General features: G+C 36.6%; 1 protein-coding gene across 1 annotated transcript in view; it reads right to left on the bottom strand.

Moving 5' to 3' along the window:
- The window catches only part of LOC118767024 (short-chain collagen C4-like), a 32,281-nt gene extending 12,290 nt beyond the window's left edge, over positions 1–19,991 (bottom strand). The window contains exons 1-3 of the mRNA XM_036510930.1: positions 19,936–19,991; positions 19,439–19,455; positions 16,667–16,741 (exon numbers count right to left, since the gene is read on the bottom strand). Coding sequence (XP_036366823.1) covers positions 16,667–16,741; positions 19,439–19,455; positions 19,936–19,991 — 148 coding nt within the window. The remainder of the gene's footprint in view (positions 1–16,666; positions 16,742–19,438; positions 19,456–19,935) is intronic.
- Positions 19,992–22,500: the final 2,509 nt, after the last annotated feature.

The following is a 22,500-nucleotide window of genomic DNA, read 5'->3' as shown; positions in this document are numbered from 1 at the left end:
GACAAAAAACGTGCTGCCACCCACAGATCCCTCTTTCCACGGATACCTTCGTTTATCTGGCAGCCATTCTACAAACTCCCACATACAAGGAGCAATCATGCTGGGTAGAGTGTGAAAGACTCAACAGGTTGCACTGATTCAACCTAATGTATATTTTATAAGTGGTGTTCCTTTCCTTACTAAGTCGTTTATGTGTGTTACAGTTATTGTATGCATGTATCTCGAAGCAAGTTCCTCTTCTGCGAGTTTCATAGTTTTATGTTACAGACGGAGATAATTTGTTGAACTTGATGTTTTGTGGTGTTGCTGTAGATTCGGTTCATGCTGTTCCTGAAGTCTACTCATATTTCTTGGTGGATTCATATTTTATTTTGGCACATAAGATTTCAGGGAACGATGAGAGGCTGCGTGTGTAATGTGACGCGAGGCTGTGTGTGTGTGATTCAATGTGTTAGTAACCTGACAAGTAGTTAGGTAGTCAACATTTTGTGGTATTTCTTCAGTGGATATCAAATATCCTTTATTAGGTAATATCCGCGATTGGATTGCAGAGCTTTCATCGCATCGATTGTAGTTACAATGATACGTATGGGAGTATGTTTTTTATTAAACCATCATGATTTAGTGATGTTAGTTATAAGCTTTTATCGTGTTTTCTGAAGATTGATCATGAAAGGGTGATATATTTGTACGGAGGTGTTTTTTATTTTGGGATTGTTTTCATTTTAAGACGGAATACAACACACATTTAAACGAATAATCATTTTATTTCAACATTTAAATTTGATAAATTGAACCTCATACAATGTTTTCTAGAATCATTCCCTGAGGATTACATCGTTCTGTTAAGCTATTTGTCACTTTCTATGACGTCTCTGTTGTTTCGTTTTGAATATTTTCTGAAAACTTGTAGCAGCAATTTATTTAACGACATATATTAGTCGGATAAAATATTGCGAAACACAATTACAATAAACGTATATGTTGCTTTATTATATTTTATTTTATGATTCGCCGACATAAATTTTCATATAGAAACGAATTTCAGTATTTACTGCACACAACGCAGCTTAATTCTCGACCATTGACATACGGTGGACATGGCAATGAACCACAAGCAGCCTGAACGAAATACAGTAGAGCTCCGTTTTCGTTCCTGTAACCTGCTGGATCAGCTTCTGGTGCATAGTCCACAAACACATATTCATGTCTGCCCTTATGATCATAACGCTCGGTCATCAAATATCCTGAATACTCAGCTGTCCAACCAGGGTAACACTGTGTCCTGGATGGTAACATCATTACAACAGCAGGTTGTCGTGTCAAACAGACAGCGCACGGAACGTTGTGTTCAAAAATTGATTCGGCGTTAGCAAATGAAAAGAGTTTATTCGTTGGGTATAAATCTAATTGATATTCACTGCCATAAATGTAACCACCTTTTTCAACTTCTGTAGTATAATTTGCCCAAATGGGATCATTAGGCAGACATAAGAGATTACTTCCCCCACCAGTATGGGAATAATGCTGTCCACCAACAACACCTAGAATTGGTAAGAATAAATCAAGTAAAAAAGATATTAAGCAAAATTATATATGAAATAACGGAAACATTCATTACAATTTGAGACCGAAAGGAAGTCATGTTTAGTAACGTGTGGTCGAATTTTGGTGTATATATGATAGTGTTTATGTGAGTGTAAGCAGTGTTGCTGTATGCATTAGATCATAGCTGTGCATTAGCATTCTCTTCATATATATATATATATATATATATATATATATATATATATATCAAAGTAAGCAACAAGGATTTCCAGAGATAATGCAGTACGATTGTTTCATGCAACTCCATTTAATTGAACAATACAATCATTACATCAATTTAAAATATAGAGCAATTTTCAGTTGCACCAATACATAGGATTTAATTAAATTAAAACAGATTGACACATTAGTATAATTATACCTAAAATTTCCAAGAAGTTAAGGAGATACACAAAGAACATGTTGTCTCTACTTCAGCATAGAAGTTAATAAAATTATCAAGAAATTTATGAATACTTATGAATACAAAAAGTATTCAACAATTTCTATCCTTTTGTTATAATATTTTTCTTAATAATCCTTTGGAAAACCTTAAACATCAACTGTATTCATAGCAACATTGTTTAAAATATTTAACTATAATATATGATAAGACCTTCCGTTTCATTGTCAATAGTCTGCCAGTGTGCGACCCCCTTAATTATCAGCTAACACCTTGTTTTAAGTTTTCCCTTACTAAACCTCATGGTATTGCTTATAATAATTCTTGATTTTTTATGACTATACCAACTAGAATGTCTATCTACTCCCTAAGCCCTCCCCCTAAAAGATACTTCCCTATGTTCTCTCAGGCTTAGATATACAAAGGATTTGTAAATTAGTCTATAAATTAAAACTGACCCCATAAAGACAAAAAGTGAGGGGTAAGCTGAGTCTTCTTGATAATTTTAGTAACTGTTATGCTGAAATAGAGACATGTTCTATGTAATATCTTGGAGATTTTAAGTATAATTATACAAATGTGTCCATCTGTTGTAATTTAATTAAATCCTAAGTATTTTGCAGCTGAAATTTGCTCTAAATTTTAAACAGATGTAATGATTGCATTGTTGAATTAAATGGAGTTGCATGAAACGAACGTACTGCATTATCTCTGGATATCATCGTTGCTTATTTTAATTTTAATCACCATACTTTGAAATTGTATGGTTAATGCCGTACTAAATTCTGGAGCCTCAACTTAAGTAACATATTCATCTGAATCAATATATTATATATATATATATATATATATATATATATATATATATATATATATATAAATATATATATATATATATATATATATAAATATATATATTTATATATATAATATATATGTAGGTATATGTATATATATGTTGTGTGTATACGGGTAAGTATTTGGGGCTACGATGTGGATTATTATGTAGGTTTGCATGGGGAAGTGTTTTTGCGTGAATGTAAATAAAGAAGGAGAAAAAGAAAGGAATTCGGTAACGCATATACTCGTGTTTACCCGAGGTAGAAAAGGTGTTCACGAGTGAACAAGGATATTTTTGGTGATGGAGTCGGCGACCGATAAAATATACGTGTAGGGTTTACAAAGAGCAGATTCAGAGTATTTTAAAGGAATGAAAGGTTGATTGGGGACGCAGTTTCTAGCAGCAGTTTTGAATTGGAAGTGTCGTAATTACCTTACAAATATATACTGGATAATTAATGAGGTGATGTGGTGCATGAAAAGAGCAAGGTTTTAGCGATAGGACGATTTCGGTGAGGCGGAGAAGAAGAGAAGTGCATTCTGTACTCTGTTGTGTTCTCTCACTAATATTTAGTCTCTCTATATTTTACTTAATGAATAAAGTCCTTAGCTTTTTCCATCAGTTACAGCATGTGGCTTGTCCAGTCCTTATTCTACATTGTACGTTCATTTCATTAATAATTTACAGTCACTGTCATCAATTCTAATAGACTCTATTCAATTTAGCCCACACCTACGATCATTGGGCACTCTAGTTAATGATAGTCAAGTGGCCTCTTTTCAGCTCTGGTCACTCACGTACAATACCACCATCCGTAGCCAGTACAATTGATCACCAGTTAGCAGCCTCGGTATTTGATATCTACAATCCAAAGCTGGTCAGCCTGATATTCTTGATCGCCATGGTGGTTTTTTTAGTCCAGCCCCTATCTGTAATTTAACGTAGAGATATCTATATTCTGTGGTTAGACAACATCCTTTTCACTTGGTCCGTAGTAGACAACATATAATATTCTGATTTGACCAAATACCTACAAAGGAGTAAGCAGTCTTGTGTAGTGTCTGTATAGTCTACAGGTATAGGCGTTTGAAACGTGACATATCATAAAAGGATTTGAGAATGTTTATGTCAGACAACCCGACAAAGGGTAAGTGTGTGTGCGTGTGCGTGAGAGAGAGGGTGAGAGTGAAAGAGAGGCAACAAAAAGAGAGAATGAGAGGTATAAAAAGAGAACAAGAGAAAAACAAAAAGAGAATGAGGGGTCGGAAATATAAAGTATACTAACCGTCATATACAAGGTTTGAATAAGGAGGACAAGTTGTTCTGCCCCACCGGGTATACAATGATCCGAGACCAGGTTCTGTGATAGTAAAATGAAATAATGTAGTTTAAAAGAAAGAATTGGGGGATCATTTACAAAGTAGATTGTTGGATGGGAAGGAATTGATGGAGAAGAGAGAAATATAGAATCTAAGAAAGAACGAGTGAATGAATGAAAGTCAGAACGAAAGATGTAAATAATAAGAATAAATTGTAAAGAAAGAAAAAAGACATTTGTCTGTTGAGCCTGTTGGTGACGTTGATGTCAAAGATTTGAGAGATTAATCTCAGGATATCAGAATGTGTATCGGTCTCCGCAATGAACGGATGTATGTATGATACGTAAACTTGGGTATGAGTATATATACTTCTCAATAGAATAATGATAAAACTCAATAGAATAACGATAGAATATTCGCCAGTTGCGAATATTCATCGGTCAATTACAAATATCAGTTTGGAGCTCGGCGCAAGTAAGGCCATCATAACTACACTATGAAAATAACAACCATACCGAATCATTTGTCGATTTAGTTAAAAGACATCGCATCCGGATCTCGTGGAAAGGAGTCCGGTCGATAAATGTATAGCACACACCAACCAATACTGGTGCAACCAGCAAGAAGTCTGCAACTTAATCTGGGGTGCGTGGGGTGGGAGTACAAAATTGACGGTCTCAGGAAACCGAAGCAGATCAAGAAGGGAACAACCTTTAATAATTGAGAATTAAAACGTCAAAATTGTTAGATATAATCTGCCTGTAAGATATAATCGGTGTCTCCCCTACAAAATTTCGTTTCTCCGATAGCGTACACTTGGATATAGGCTTGAAACTCCACTACACAACTGTGGTGCCAACAATGTCTGCACAGGTGGGATTAGGATACTCTCAATCCCCAGCTTTCGGATTGTAGTATTGAGTCAAACCTACTAGGTGTGAGGGTTCACCTCTTGAAGCTAAGGCTGAATATGGAGGACCACTGTGGCTGCTGTTAGTATATGCAGCAAACAGCGAGGTCAAATACAAATCCTTCCTAAGCAAATTCACCTCAGCTTTAGATATATTTGGGGTAAAGTCACTTGTCCTGCAAGGAGACTTCAGTGCACACCTGTTTCAAAATGACTGGAATATATTATATACCAACTTTCTCGTTTTAATCCCCAGCAATGCCGGGTATGTCTGCTAGTACACACACACACATATATACACACACATATTTCTACATATATATATATATAATATAATATATATATATATATATATATATATATATATATATATATATATACATGTATATATATAGTTAAATTTAATCCAAACAAGAAAGCACAAATAAACAACAACGCGAGGACGTGGAACAAATATAGTATTATTGGACGCTCAGGAAAGAAGGAAAGAAGGAGGGTTTAACGTTTCGGGTGGAGCTCTTCGTCGAAAACATACGAGAAGGAAAGATCCAGAGGATGGAAGACAGAGGAAAACAATCGCCAACGGAACACACGCGCACAGATTTTGAATGACTAGAAGGAAATGGGTGAAGGAAAGTTCTTTCAAAGACAGGAGAATGGTTGAGGAGGAGGAATATGTGTGTAAGTGTGGATATGTGCGTTTGCGGAGGTCTGCGTGTGCGTGTGTGTGTCTGTGTGTATGTGTCCAATGAAGACAAATGTGTGTGTGTGTGCATGTGTGTGTGTATGTGTGTGTGGTTGTGGCTAGTAGTGTTAAGAAGAAGGAATTGGGCGTGGCTCCTTTTGTCTCTACCACAGGTCAAGTAGTAGGTACTGCTAGTTTGAAGTATGTATGTGTGTGTGCGTGTATGTATATGTATCGTGTGTGTGTTTTGTTTGTAGTGTGTGTGTGTGTATGTGTGTGTTCATGTGTGTAGGCGTAGAGTTAGGGTGTGTGGCGAATGACTGTGATTTACTTAGTGTATGTGTGAGTGTATGTGTATGTGTGTATGTGTGCAATGTATGTGTGGGTTCATTTGAGTGTGTGTGTAAGTGCGTGCGTCTCGTATCTGCGCGTAGTTGTGTGTGCGTGTACATGTGCGTTTGTATGTGTGTCTGTATATGGGTGTATATACGTGTATCCGTGGGGTTGTGAGCTTTCGGTGTGTGCATTCGTGTGCGTGTGTGCGTGCTAATGTGTGCGCATGTTTTTGCGTGCGTGTGTGTGTGTGTGTATCTATATGTGTATACGTATGTGTATGTGTGTGTGCGCGTGTAGGCATATATTGTGTGTATGTATATGTATCGGTGTGTATGTGAATTTGTACGTGCGTGTGTATGGGGGTTTTTTGGAGTTGTGTGGGCGTAATGTGCGTGCGTGTGCTTCTGTGCGTGTGTGCACTTAAGTAGGTGTATGTGCGTGTGTGTCTGTGCCCATGTGTGTATAAGTGTGTGCGTATCTGTATGAGTATCGTTAAATGTATATGTGGGCATCTGTGCTGGTGTGTGTGTATGTACGTGTGTATGTGTGTGTGTGCGTGTATTGTGTGCGTATGATACATATATCTCTGTGATCACTGTTACAGACCAGGCTATCAGTTGTTGCTACATATCGCTGGTCACAATGCGCTTCGCATTGTTTTAGCCTTCAAATGACGCCACCCTGCTGGCTAAGCGAGCGGGCCAACAGAAGAAAGAGTGATCACAACAACCCAACTCACTGAGCTTCGTGCAGCATTAAACACTCACAACGCCCAGTCTGGGAATCGAAACCGCGATCCGGCAACCATGAGACCGCTGCCCTAACCCTTGGGCCACTGCGCCTCCACACAGACATATATATATATATATATATATATATATATACATATATATATATATATATATATATATATATATATATATATATATGTAGGTCCCGGGTTGAGTCGGGGTTAACCACAGTAAATAAGGTACTCAATACATAGCAGAGTAAATTAATTTATTTTATAGAAGGAGCTTCTACAGGACTAGAACTGTTTCATTCAAAAGAAATCATCAGGAAGCTCCTGATATATATATATATATATATATATATATATATATATATATATAAATACATATCAATATATAGGTATACACGTAAATATCACAAATATACGTATCTACTTATACGCATACACACACACAAACGCACACATATATGTGAGTGGACATACACTGTATAGTGTGATTGTTCGTGTACAATTGAGCACGTGTGTCTGTGTGCGTGCGTATGTGTGTGTGTGTTTGTGTTTATTTGTGCGTGTGTTTGTCCGTGTGTCTGTGTGTATGTATTTACATTTGTTCTTACATATTGTCATATATAAAAACCAACGTGAATTACAGTCAAACATTACGAAATTCACCGATCTACATTGGCACTCGCACGTTTTATTTTCAGTTGGAAAGAAAAGATTAAAAAAAACTCGCCTCACTTCCGTTCCTGATGGAGAGAAATAGATAAATGTGTGTAAATATGTACGTATTCCTATGTGTGCGTGTGTGTGTGTTTGTATGTGTCTGTTTCTGTGCGTGTGTGTAAGTGTACATCTAGATATAATACTTAACACTAATATTAACAGGGCTAAACGTTGCAGCGACAGGGCATGGCCATGCTAGAACCCCACCGTTAGATTTTTTCCGTTACGCACTTATTTCCCTCTCCAGGATTATGTCTGGTGAAAGAGCGATCGGACAGGAGTACAATTACACCCTTCGTTGTGTTTACTTGGGATGTGTGTATATGTATGTATATATAGATATATATATATGCAAAAAAAGAAAATGGAGAAACATATCTAAATCAATCATCAACCATCAGATAATACCCAATCAATACTTTATTAAACCATTACATAACAGCAATGACATTATACATAATATATTGCAAATATAACTAGACATGGAAATAGAAATAGAATATACGATTACATCATATCTGACAGATATATATATATATCCATATATATATATATATATATATATATATATATAGATAGATAATAGATATACATAGATAGATAGATAGATAGATAGATAGATAGATAGATAGATAGATAGATAGATAGATAGATAGATACATAAATAGATAGATAGATAGATACATACATACATAGAGAGATAGAGAGATACATAGATATGTAGATAAATAGATTGATAGATAGATATGTATGTACATACATACGTAACTATATATATGTGTATGTATATATGATAAGTATATATATATATATATTGATTTGTGTGTGTGCGTGTGTGTGTGTATAGCACACATAGTGTGTATGTATCTATGTTTTATGTATGTGTCTGTTATTGTCGCACCGCTATCGATTCTCAACTGATGTCGGTGTGTTTACGTCCCCGTTACATAGCCGATCGTCTAGAGATACCGATAGAATGAGCAATAGGCTTACAAGGAATAATTCCTGAAGTCGATTTGTTCTACTGAACGCAGTGCTCTAGCATGGCCGCAGTCAAATGACTGAAACGGTTAAAAGAATATATTTATATACAAACACACACACACACACACACACACATACATATATATATATATAGATAAATAGAGAGAGAGAGAGGGATAGACAGAGAGATACAGTGATAGATACACACACGCATGTATTTGTTTGTATATATATATCCATATATGTTCAGGCACTAATATATTCATATATATGTATATTTATATATACATATATATATGTATATTATAGATACCGATAGAATGAGCAATAGGCTTACAAGGAATAATTCCTGAAGTCGACATGTCCTACTGAACGCAGTATTCTAGCATGGCCGCAGTCAAATGACTAAAACGGGTAAAAGAATATATTTATATACAGCCACACACACACACACACACACACACACACACACACACACACACACACACACACATTCACACACATACATATATATATATATATAGATATATATATAGAGAAAGATAGACAGAGAGATACAGTGATAGATACACACACGCATGTATTTGTTTGTATATATATATCTATATATGTTCACGCGCTAATATATTCATAAATATGTATATTTATATATACGTATATATGTATATTATATATACAAATATATGTATATGTATATACATGTATGTTTAGGTGTGTGCGCCTGTGTGTTCGTGTGTGATTACGTGTGTGATCTTACGTGTGTGTGTGTGCTCCATAGGAACATATGTAAGTGATACATGCATACATCCTTACATCCATCCATCCATCCGTACGTACATACATCCACATATTAATACATACATACGTAAATGCATACATACATACATGCATATATAAATACATAAAGACATACATATATTAACACAAAATCCATGACTTACCGTTTTTGATTTCTCTTCCATTTTTCCTATTCTTGAATCTTGATGAAGAATCACGATCGTCAGAACGAGAAGAACCCCAAAAGCTATGAGAGAAGAAATGGAATAACGCTGCGAAATATTCCTGGACAGTTGTGCGAAATCCATTCTGGTGACAGTTGTCGGTCGTACGTGATACTTCGTGTGGCTTCAACAAAAGATCGAGATGCGAGGTTTAAGCTGGAGACCTGTAACTGAATTCCACGTATTTATTGAGCGCACAACAACCCAGCTCTGGCATAGATCTTATCGTAAATTTATGAACCAATGCGATTGGTGGAACTGTAAAAGCGGGTGTGAACTTGTCTGACTGGTTTAATTATTGGAAAGAGATGGTTTGTTATTGTCACACAATAATTAGCAAAATATTTTGATGAATGAGAGACACGTGTAAAGTGAAATGATTCCTGTTTCTGGATATATTATGATATATTTATTTACTAATGTTGTTATTTAATTTTATTTGTTATTCTTGGGAAACTGTTTTAATATTCAGTGTGGGAAGTATTTCGTTCAACCAACACATACACATACACAAAGACACACACACACATTCACACACACACACACACACACACACACACACACACACACACACAAGCACACACTGACACAAACTCCAACACACACACCCACACACACAGACAGACACACACACACACACAAACACGCAGTCACACACTCACACACACACACAAACACACACTCACACACATACACCGACACACACACACTCACTGACACAAACACACCTACACACACACTGACACACACACACACACACACACACACACAAATATGCGGAGAAAATGCAGGCTCGTACGAGCGACCGCAGTTACTGTTGGGGCACAAGGTTGAAGTCAACTCCTCTAGCGAAGTATTTATCAAAGAGAAATACCGAAGGGAGGTAACTCACGACAGACTCCAGCCTGGCGCTCTAATGGCGTCACTTACTCGTTGTTGTTGACTATGTTTAAGTTAAAGCTATGGCTTTAAGTTTGTCCAGATATTCCCCTCTTCGGTATTTTCTCTTGATTACGGCTGAACTGGAACCCGATAGGGAGCAGCACTGGACTGATATGCTGTTTTTGCAACTTTTTGCACAGAATTTGCGTTTAGAGTTTGAAATATGCCATTAGCACATTTTAACGAACCTAAAAATTGCTTATGCCTAATACTGAGCGCTAATACTGTTCACTGGAAACGCCATGTTGAATGTTTCCATATATTCATTTGTCAGTTTGCATTTTGTGCTTTCATATCACTTAATTATTATTCTTTTTCTCTAGCTTTTTCACAATCGAGCATTCTTATGGCTCGCAATGAATCGGACAAAAAACGTGCTGCCACCCACAGATCCCTCTTTCCACGGATACCTTCGTTTATCTGGCAGCCATTCTACAAACTCCCACATACAAGGAGCAATCATGCTGGGTATAGTGTGAAAGACTCAACATGTTGCACTGATTCCACCTAATGTATATTTTATAAGTCGTCTTCCTTTCCTTACTAAGTCGTTTATGTGTGTTACAGTTATTGTATGCATGTATCTCGAAGCAAGTTCCTCTTCTGCGAGTTTGATAGTTTTATGTTACAGACGGAGATAATTTGTTGAACTCGATGTTTTGTGGTGTTGCTGTAGATTCGGTTGATGCTGTTCCTGAAGTCTACTCTTATTTCTTGGTGGTTTCACATTTTATTTTGGCACATTAGTTTTCAGGGAACGATGAGAGGCTGCGTGTGTAATGTGACGCGAGTCTGTGTGTGTGTGATTTTTGTAGAAAAGCTGGAATATGTGAATGTAGGTTGAAAATAGTTCTTCGTGGGACGTGTACTTGTACCCTTGTCGAAAGTGTTTCGTGAAAACTTCAATGTGTTAGTAACCTGACAAGTAGTAAGGTTGTCAACATTTATTAGGTAATATCCGCGATTGGATTGCAGAGCTTTCATCGCATCGATTGTAGTTACAATGATACGTATGGGAGTATTTTTTTTTATTAACCCATCATGATTTAGTGATGTTAGTTATAAGCTTTTATCGTGTTTTCTGAAGATTGATCATGAAAGGGTGATATATTTGTACGGAGGTGTTTCATTTGGGGATTGTTTTCATTTTAAGACGGAATACAACACACATTTAAACGAATCATCATTTTATTTCAACATTTAAATTTGATAAACTGAACCTCATACAATGTATTCTAGAATCATTCTCTGAGGATTACATCGTTCTCTTAAACTATTTGTCACATTCTATGACGTCTCTGTTGTTTCGTTTTGAATATTTTCTGAAAACTTGTAGCAGCAATTTATTTAACGACATATATTACTTGGATAAAATACTGCGAAACACAATTACAAGAAACGTATATGTTGCTTTATTATATTATATTTTATGATTCGCCAACATGAATTTTCATGCAAAAACGAATGTAAATTCGATTCAGTATTTACTGCACACAACGCAGGTTAATTCTCGACCATTGACATACGGTGGACATGGCAATGAACCACAAGCAGCCTGAACGAAATATAATAGAGCTCCATCTTCGTCTCTGTAACCCGCTGGATCAGCTTCTGGTGCATAATCCACACACACATATTCAAGTCTGCCCTTATGACCAGAACCCGCGGTCATCAAATATCCTGAATATTCAGCTGTCCAACCAGCGTAACACTGTGTCCTGGCTGGTAACATCATAAAAACAGCAGGTTGTCGTGTCAAACAGACAGCGCACGGAACGTTGTGATCATGAATTGATTCAGCGTTTGCAAAAGAAAAGAGTTTATTTGAGTAGTGGGATATTTCATATTCACTGCCATAAATGTAACCACCTTCTTCAACTTTTGTAGTATAATAGGCCCAAATGGGATCGTTAGGTAAACACAAGAGATTACTTCCGTCACCTGTGTGGTCAAAGAATTGTCCACCAACCACACCTTGAATTGGTAAGAATAAATCAAGTAAAAAGATATTAAGCAAAATTATATATGAACTAACGGAAACATTCATTACCTTTTAACCCTTAAAAGAAATCATGTCTAGTCGCGTGTGAACGAATTGTGGTGTATATATTAGTGTTATATGAGTGTAAGCTGTGTGATACTGTATGCACGAGAACGTAGCAGTGCATTTGCATTCTCTTTACATATATATATATATATATATATATATATATATATATATATATATATATATATATATATACACATATATCAAAGTAAGTAACAAGGATATCCAGAGATAATGCAGTACAATTGTTTCATGCAACTCCATTTAATTGAACAATACAATAATCACATCAATTTAAAATATAGAGGAATCTTCAGCTGCACCAATACATAGGATTTAATTAAATTAAAACAGATTGACACATTAGTATAATTATACCTAAAATCTCCAAGAAGTTAAGGAGATACTCAAAGATCACGTTGTCTCTACTTCAGCATAGAAGTTAATAAAATTATCAAGAAATTTATGAATACTTATGAATAGAAAAATATTCAACAATTTCTATCCTTTTGTTATAATATTCTTCTAAATAATTCTTTGGAAAACCCTAAACTTCAACTGTATTCATAGCAACATTGTTTAAAATATTTAACTATAATATATGATAAGACCTTCCGTTTCATTGTCAATAGTCTGCCAGATATATATTAACATATATATATACATATATATATATATATATATATATATATATATATATATATATATATATATATATATATATATATATATATATATATATATATGTATATATATATATATACATATAAATATATATATATATATATATATATATATATATATATATATATATATATATATATATATATATATATATATATATATATATATAGAGTATAGAAATTCGGGGTGAGTACTTGATAATTATAAGCACCTGTGTATACCGTTTGATGGTGTAGGTGGTGGAGTAAATTGATCAAAATAAAAACAAGATGCGAAGGATTCAGCGGTACATATGTTTCGGGTCTTCATTAGACAGATTTATAACAATGCATAATGTATGTCTGTGGCCTTCTTCAGCCGCGCACAACAACTTCCACAAGGGCATTTGTTACATCAAAAATTCTTGGTTGGGGATGCAAATCCTCCCATTCGCGTACGACATAATGCGGCAGCAGCATAGAATATGTATATGCGTATGTGTGTGTGTATGTATATGTATGTGCACATATGTGTACGTATATGTACATATATATATATATATATATGTGCGTGTGTGTGTGTGTGTGTGGGTGTGTGTATGTGCATATATGTTTCCCTGCATTTTCCTCCTATATATACAAATTTTGTCTCCCATACATGACTTCTTTTCCCTAAATATTTCTTCTCCTACACCCATATCCTTCCTATATAGTCTCTTTACTTCCCTATATCTATACCCTTTCACATTTCTAACTCGGATGTTGAACGCACACCGCCAAACTCCACTTCCCACCCTTCCAATTTTCAGTTCCCCCCGCCCGCCCCTACGTGGACACTTTTAACACACACCTCTAACTTTCAACCACCTTCATCTCATGTTAAATTATATTTTTATCTTATTTTATTTTATTTTATTTTTACTCTTATTCTACTTCCATTTATTCTCATTTTCATTTTCATCCCTACCTTAACTCTTATAATTTTTATAATTTTTATATTTCATTTCTAACTATTACATTGTATTTCTTATTTTATACTGTATTTCTTACTTTTATTTCTAATTTTTACCCTTACCCTCATTCTTACCCCTAACTTATCGCTTTACATCTCTATATATGTTTATTTACTTACCTATAGATCCACTTTTGACTATGCGAGCGTCCGTGTACGTATGTATACGCATACATACATAAACGCGCGCATATATGTACATGCATATTTTGATATCTTATAGCTATACCCCTATGTCTCTGTGTGTGTGTGTAGGTGTATGTGTGCACGCACATACGTACACACAGCCGTGTGTGTGTGCACGCATAGACGTGATTCCTTACATACGCTCTTATATACATCCTTTAATATCTTATATCTAGACCTGGAAGCGTGGGCATATGCGTGTGTGTATGTGGGGATGGGCGCGCGTATGTACATGTGAGTGTGTACACGTAGATTGTCCGTGTATATATGCGGATATTCTGTTGTATGTATGTATGTGTACGCACGTACGTGTGGGTGTGTGTGTGTTTATATGCATGTTTACACGCGAGTGCGTGTGTATGCTTATAGGCTTGGAGGCGTATATGTACGCGTGTATATGGGTGTGTGTATCCATGTTGGTATGTATGTACTAGAAGTCCAAATAATTCAAGGAACCAGATTAAACGCTCAACAGCTCTGATTTACAACGCATTAGGTCCCCAGACGAAACTGTTGATTTACTGACAATTCTACAACTAAACTTTATCAATCTCCTGACCACCATGCTTGGTCCTTAACCTCTATACATCCCTTATCTTTATATTTTTTTTATATTTTGTTACATTTTTATCATGTTTTTTTACTTTTATTTTTATTTCTATTTCTATTTTTACTTTATAACCTTATGCCTTTACATTTCTTTATATTTCTTTATATTTCTTTATATTTCGTTATATTTCTTTATATTCTTTATACCCCCTTTACATCTCCTTATATCTCTTTATATCTTTATGCTCTACATTTTTATAGTTTTCTATACTTACACTTTTTATACATTTTTTATCCCACGTCCTGAATTCTCGCCCCTCCATCTTCACGTATATACATGTATTTATTTATTTACATTACTTCAACATCCATTTTTCCTCATCCTACATTGAGAGAAGAAAGAGATGGACGCTTCAATTCTATGCTGCTGCCGCATTATGTCGTACGCGAATGGGAGGATTTGCATCCCCAACCAAGAACTTTTGATGTAACACATGCCCTTGTGGAAGTTGTTGTGCGCGGCTGAAGAAGGCCACAGACATACATTATGCATTGTTATAAATCTGTCTAATAAAGGCCCGAAACATATGTACCGCTGAATCCTTGCATCTTGTTTTTATTTTGATATATATATATATATATATATATATATATATATATATATATATATATATATATATATAATATATGTAGTTATTTGTATATATATGTTGTGTTTATACGGGTAAGTATTTGAGGTGATGACGTGGATTATTATGTATGTTACCATGGGGAAGTGTTTTTGCGTGGATGTTAATAGAAGGAGAAAAAGAAAGGAATTCTGTAACGCATGTACTCGTGTTTACCCGAAATGGAAAAGGTTTTCACGAGTGAACGGGGATATTTTTGGTGATGGAAGCGGCGACCGAAAAAACATACGTATAGGGTTTATAAAGAGCAGATTCAGAGCATTTCTAAGGAATGTGAGGTTGATTGGGGACGCAGTTTGTAGCAGCAGTTTTGAATTGGAAGTTTCGGAATTACCTTACAAAGATATACTGGATAATTAATGAGGTGATGTGGTGCATGAAAAGAGCAAGGTTTTAGCGATAGGACGATTTCGGTGAGGCGGAGAAGAATAGAAGTGCATTCTGTACTCTGTTGTGTTCTCTCACTAATATTTAGTCTCTCTATTTTACTTAATGAATACAGTCCTTAGCTTTTTCCATCACTTAAAGCATTGGCTTGTCCAGTCATCATTCTACATTGTGTGTTTATTCCTTTCACCATTTACAGTCACTGCCATCAATTCTAATAGACTCTATTCAATTTAGCCCACACCTACGATCATTGCGCATTCTAGTTAAAAATAGTCAAGTGGCCACTATTCAGCTCTAGTCACTCACGTACAATACCACCATCCGTAGCCTGTACAATTAATCACCAGTTAGCATCATTTTCACTTGGTCCGTAGTAGACAACTTATAATATTCTGATATGACCAAATACCTACAAAGGAGTAAGCAGTCTTGTGTAGTGTCTGTATAGTCTACAGGTATAGACGTTTGAAACGTGACATACCATAAGAGGATTTGAGAATGTTTATGTTAGACAACCCGACAAAGGTTGACTGTGTGTGCGTGTGCGTGAGAGAGAGGGTTAGAGAGAAAGAGAGGCAACAAAAAGAGAGAATGAGAGGTATAAAAAGAGAACAAGAGAAAGACAAAAAGAGAATGAGAGATCAGAAATATAAATTATACTAACCTTCATATACAAGTTTTGAATAAGGAGGACAAGTTGTTCTGCCCCACCGGGTATACAATGATCCGAGACCGGGTTCTGTGAAATTAAAATGGAATAATGTAGTTTAAAAGAAAGAATTGGGGAATCATTTACAAAGTAGATTGTTGGATGAGAAGGAATTGATGGAGAAGAGAAAATTATAGAATTTAAGAAAGAACGAGTGAATGAATGAAAGTCAGAACGAAAGATGTAAATAATAAGAATAAATTGTAAAGAAAGAAAAAAGACATTTGTCTGTTGAGCCTGTTGTTGACGTTGATGTCAAAGATTTGAGAGATTAATCTCAGAATATCAGAATGTGTATCGGTCTCCGCTATGAACGGATGTATGTATGATACGTAAACTTGGGTATGAGTATATATAATTCTCAATAGAATAATGATAAAACTCAATAGAATAATGATAAAATATTCGCCAGGTGCGAATATTCATCGGTCAATTACAAATATCAGTTTGGAACTCGGCGCAAATAAGGCCATCATAACTACAATATGAAAATAACAACCATACCGCATCATTTGTCGATTTAGTTAAAAGACATCGCATCCGTATCTCGAGTAGAGGAGTCCGATCGATAAATGTATAGCACAACCCACCCAATACCGGTGCAACCAGCAAGAAGCCTGCAAATTAATCTGGCGTGCGTGGGGTGGGAGCTAAAAATTGACGGTCTCAGGACACGAAAGCAGATCAAGAAGGGAACAACCTTTAATAATTGAGAATTAAAACGTCAAAATTGTTAGATATAATCTGCCTGTAAGATATAATCGGTGTCTCCTCTACAAAATTTCGTTTCTCCGATAGCGTACACCTGGATATAGGCTTGAAACTCCACTACGCAACTGTGGTGCCAACAATGTCTGCACAGGTGGGATTAGGATACTCTCAATCCCCAGCTTTCGGATTGTATAATGGAGTGAAACCTACTAGGTGTGAGGGTTCACCTCTTGAAACTAAGGCTGAATATGAAAGACCACTGTGGCTGTTGAAAGTATATGCAGCAAACAGCTAGGTCAAATACAAATCCTTCCTAAGCAAATTCATCTCAGCTTTAGATATATTTGGGGTAAAGTCATTTGTCCTGCAAGGAGACTTCAGTGCACACCTTGGCACTGATAACCGTGAGAAGGATTGATTGGAAAGAACGTCGTCAGTGAACTTAATGGAGAGGTCTTAGCAGGCTTCTGTGCAGGATACACACTCTCCTCTCTATGGTATAGATATTATTTGAAGACAGGGATATTTATAAGGGTGCCTGGTATAGAAATACTTGGAGACAGAGGTTTCTGATAGTGTTCGGTCATCTTTCACTCTTTGCTGAACGTTCGGGTAAAAGGAGGGGTGGAATTGTCAACTCGCACTACCTACATATCTGAAAACCTGAAAATTTCTACGGTCTGCCGAACACTGGAAATTGGTAAGTCCAGTGCGACCTACAGAATACAGTTGGAAGCCGCAGTGGATGCTGGATCAGAAACGAAAATGTGGAGACTTTTGCATCCAAATTGAGAGTGACCCGCCTGAATGAAGTTGGACATCGAAATGGATTCGTGGTTGTATTATTATTTTCGGCAGGTTCTTCTTCGGTCGAACGCTTATTTGAGCAAAACTCACTTAAAAGTGATAAAGCTGCTGGTGAAAAGCACGTTCGGCTTGATATTTTAGAAACCTTGAATACAGATGGTATTCTCTGAGTGACACATGTACGCTAGGTTGATGGGACCTCTTCAAAAAACACCAAGGCAATGGTAATATGGTGTGATAATCACAATTTTTCAAACAGAGACCAAGTAGCGTGTTCTAATTATAGAAAAGCCTACACTAAATGACAGTAAAAGATATTTAGGGAAATTGTCGCGCCCAAGATTACTGTCCAGGACGCACTACACCCGACCACATAGTCGTTCAAAGACAGATCTTCAAGAAATCGTTGAAGCATTTCCAAGATTTATTCGCTGTAAACCACGAAAATGCACACGATCACGTGCCCTGGGGCATGTTACGGATGGTTTACCAGGAAGGTGATTTTAATGGTTGCCATAAAGTACTTATATGGATGTTCAAATGATTGTATTTATGTAAAAGTCGAAATTTTTCAACGAGAAGGTTTCACTTTGTTGAAGTGTGCATTGTTAGTGCACCTTCTCACATTCTTTTTGTGATCTGGTTGAATATGCGCAGCCATTGTGGTAGAGGTATCCCAATCCATCTCTACGTGATCGGTCGACTGTTATTTGCAGACGACATGCTGCTACCTGATTCGTCTGATGGTCACCAACAACGTGCACTGAATTGGTTGGCTGCCGAGTACCCCAAGGAAGGATTGACAAATACGCACTGTGTCGGAAAGTGGAACATCATTATTTCGGGTCTCTATTCACGAACGATTGGAATCACAAGAGTGGACAGACTGCTGAATTGTAGATATAAACGCAGTGAAGCGCCAGCTCGGGCATTTGATTCTCAGATGAAGAGGGCTTGGTACAATTATCGACGTAGCACTGCATGTATACTCATAAACACACAATAAATGGCATAGTATATAAAAGCATTTTATTCAGGAAATTATTGTAAAGTACAATATAGTTTGAAATAAATTCAGGCAAGTGTCTTAGTATATATTATTGTGGACATAAGGATAGTAACGTGGAACTAATTCAAAGTTGGTGAAATTATAAACCATTAGTTAATGAGTCACGGGTAAAAGACTTTAGCCATAAAATCACTTCTTACTTGGTGTGTCATCAGGTTTATCGTCGAGAGATTTCTTGGAGATGAATCGTTTCTGTGAAAAAATAGAAATAGCATCATATAAATAGAACTTCAGGGTATTTAGTATCGTTTAGAACTTAAAACAATGCAACATATTTGGACAGGTATCATTGCCAACACTACCATCTCAACCCCTTAGTAATCTTCTAGAAGGCGCTTCAATCCAGTCAAAGGATTTTCTGAACAATATCAGACAATAAAAATCTGAATTTCAAATGACATCCTTTGGTGACTCTAAGAAGATAGATAAACATGAATTTACGCCGACGTCAAAGTTCAAGGGCAAGTCTATCCCCTCATTGGTTCTCTGGTACCCGCGAATGAACAACCAAATTTCCTCCAAATTTACTCTATGAGAGATGTATGACATCAAACCCGACGTGAGGTGTCAAAATTTCCGATGATGGGTCGTGCTAGACACAGCGCACACTGCTGCAAAGGAGAGTATATCCACTGACAGCTTTTCGGTGCGTTCAACAATCACAGAAACCCCACCTCCAATTTTGCATGACATGTTAGGGCCTGAAACACTCCAAACGGACGCAGAGCATGTTGCTTAGTCGAATTAGCCCAGCATTTACTCTACAAATGTTTTGTTGTCAATGTTCCACATTCCCATATCACCTGTTTCAAAATGAGTGGAATATATTATATACCAGCTTTGCCATTGTAGTCCCCAGCAATGCCGGGTATTTCTGCTAGTAAACACACACACACACACACATACACATATACACACACAATTTTCTACACATATATATATATCTATATCTATATCTATATATATATATATATATATATATATATATATATATATATATATATATATATATATATATATATATATATACATATATACATGTATATATATACTTAAATTTAATCCAAACAAGAAAGCACAAAGAACACAGCCACGTGAGGACGTGGAACAAATATAGTATCATCGGACGCTCAGGAAAGAAGGAAAGAAGGAGCGATCAACGTTACGAGCGGAGCTCTTCGTCGGAAACATACGACGAGGAAAGATCCAGAGGAGGGAAAACAGAGGAAAAAAATCGCCAACGGTCCACACGCGGTCACATTTTGAATGACCGGAAGGAAATGGGTGAAGAAAAGTTCTTTCAAAGACAGGAGAGTGGTAGAGGAAGAGGAATGTGTGTGTAAGTGTGGATATGTGCGTTTGCGGAGGTCTGCGTGTGCGTGTGTGTGTATGTGTGTATGAGTGCAATGATGACACGTGTGTGTGTGTGTATGTGTGTGTGGTTGTGGCTGTTATTCTTTGCGTGTTGTAGGGCTAGTAGTGATAAGGTCAACGAAGGAATTGGGCGTGGCTCCTTTTGTCTCTACCACAGGTCAAGTAGTAGGTACTGCTAGTTTGAAGTATGTGTGTGTGTGTGCGTGTATGTATATGTATCGTGTGTGTGTGTGTTTTGTAGTGTTTCTGTGTATGTATGTGTGTTTGTGTGTGTATGCGTCGAGTTTGGGTGTGTGCATTCGTGTGCTTGTGTGCGTGCGTATGTGTGCGCATGTTTTTGCGTGTGTGTGTGTGTCTGTGTCTATATGTGTATACGTATGTGTATGTGCGTGTGCGCGTGTAGGCATTTATTGTGTGTATGTATATGTATCGGTTGTATGTGAATTTGTGCATGCGTGTGTATGTGGGTTTTTATGGAGTTGTGTGGGTGTAATGTGCGTGCGTGTGTACGCTTAAGCACGTGTATGTGCGTGTGTGTCTGTGCCCATGTGTGTATAAGTGTGTGCGTATCTGTATGAGTATTGTTCGTTAAAGGTATACGTGGACATCTGTGCTGGTATGTGTGTATGTACGTGTGGATGCGTTTGTGTGTGCGTGTATTGTGTGCGTATGATATGGCGGTGCCCCAGCATGGCCACAGCTCATTAGCTGAAACTGGAAAAATCAAATCAAAAATCAAAATCATATCTCTGTGATGACCGTCACAGACCAGGCTATCAGTTGTTGCTACATATCGCCAGTCACAATGCGCTTCGCGTTGTTTCAACCTTCAAATGACGCCACCCCGCTGGTTAAGCGAGCAGGCCAACAGAAGAAAGGGAGAAAGTTGTAGCGAAAGAGTACAGCAGAGATCACAACAACCCACTTCCTGAGACACGTGGAGCTTTAAACACACACAACGCCCAATCTGGGAATCGAAACCGAGATCCTACAACCGTGAGTCCGCTGCCCTAAACACTGGGCCACTACGCCTCCATACGGACATATATATATATATATATATATATATATATATATATATAAATACATATCAATGTATAGGTATGCACGTATACTCAAGCATACACGCCATAAATATCACAAATATACGTATCTACTTATACGCATACACACACCAACGCACACATATATGTGAGTGGACATACACTGTATAGTGTGGTTCTTCGTGTACAATTGAGCACGTGTGTCTATGTGCGTGCGTATGTGTGTGTGTTTGTGTTTATTTGAGCGTGTGTTTGTCCGTGTGTCTGTGTGTATGTATTTACATTCGTTCTTACATATTGTCATATATAAAAACCAACGTGAATTACAGTCAAACATTACGAAATTCACCGATCTACATTGGCACTCGCACGTTTTATTTTCAGTTGGAAAGAAAAGATTCAAAAAAACTCGCCTCACTTCCGTTCCCGATGGAGAGAAATAGATAAATGTGTGTAAATATGTACGTATTCCTATGTGTGTGTGTGTGTGTATGTTTGCATGTGTCTGTTTCTGTGCGTGTGTGTAAGTGTACGTCTAGATATAATACTTAACACTAATATTAATAGGGCTAAACGTTGCAGCGACAGGGCGTGGCCATGCTAGAACCCCACCATTACATTATGTCTGGTGGAAGAGCGATCGGACAGGAGTACAATTCCACCCTCTTTGTGTTTAATTGGGATGTGTGTATATGTATGTATATATGGATACAGTTATATATATATATATGTATCCATATACATATATATATATATATATATATATATATATATATATATATATA

Source organism: Octopus sinensis, linkage group LG18 (genome assembly GCF_006345805.1).
Source record: "Octopus sinensis linkage group LG18, ASM634580v1, whole genome shotgun sequence".
Classification (NCBI taxonomy): Eukaryota; Metazoa; Mollusca; class Cephalopoda; order Octopoda; family Octopodidae; genus Octopus; species Octopus sinensis.
This window is presented reverse-complemented; position numbering and strand designations above follow the sequence as displayed.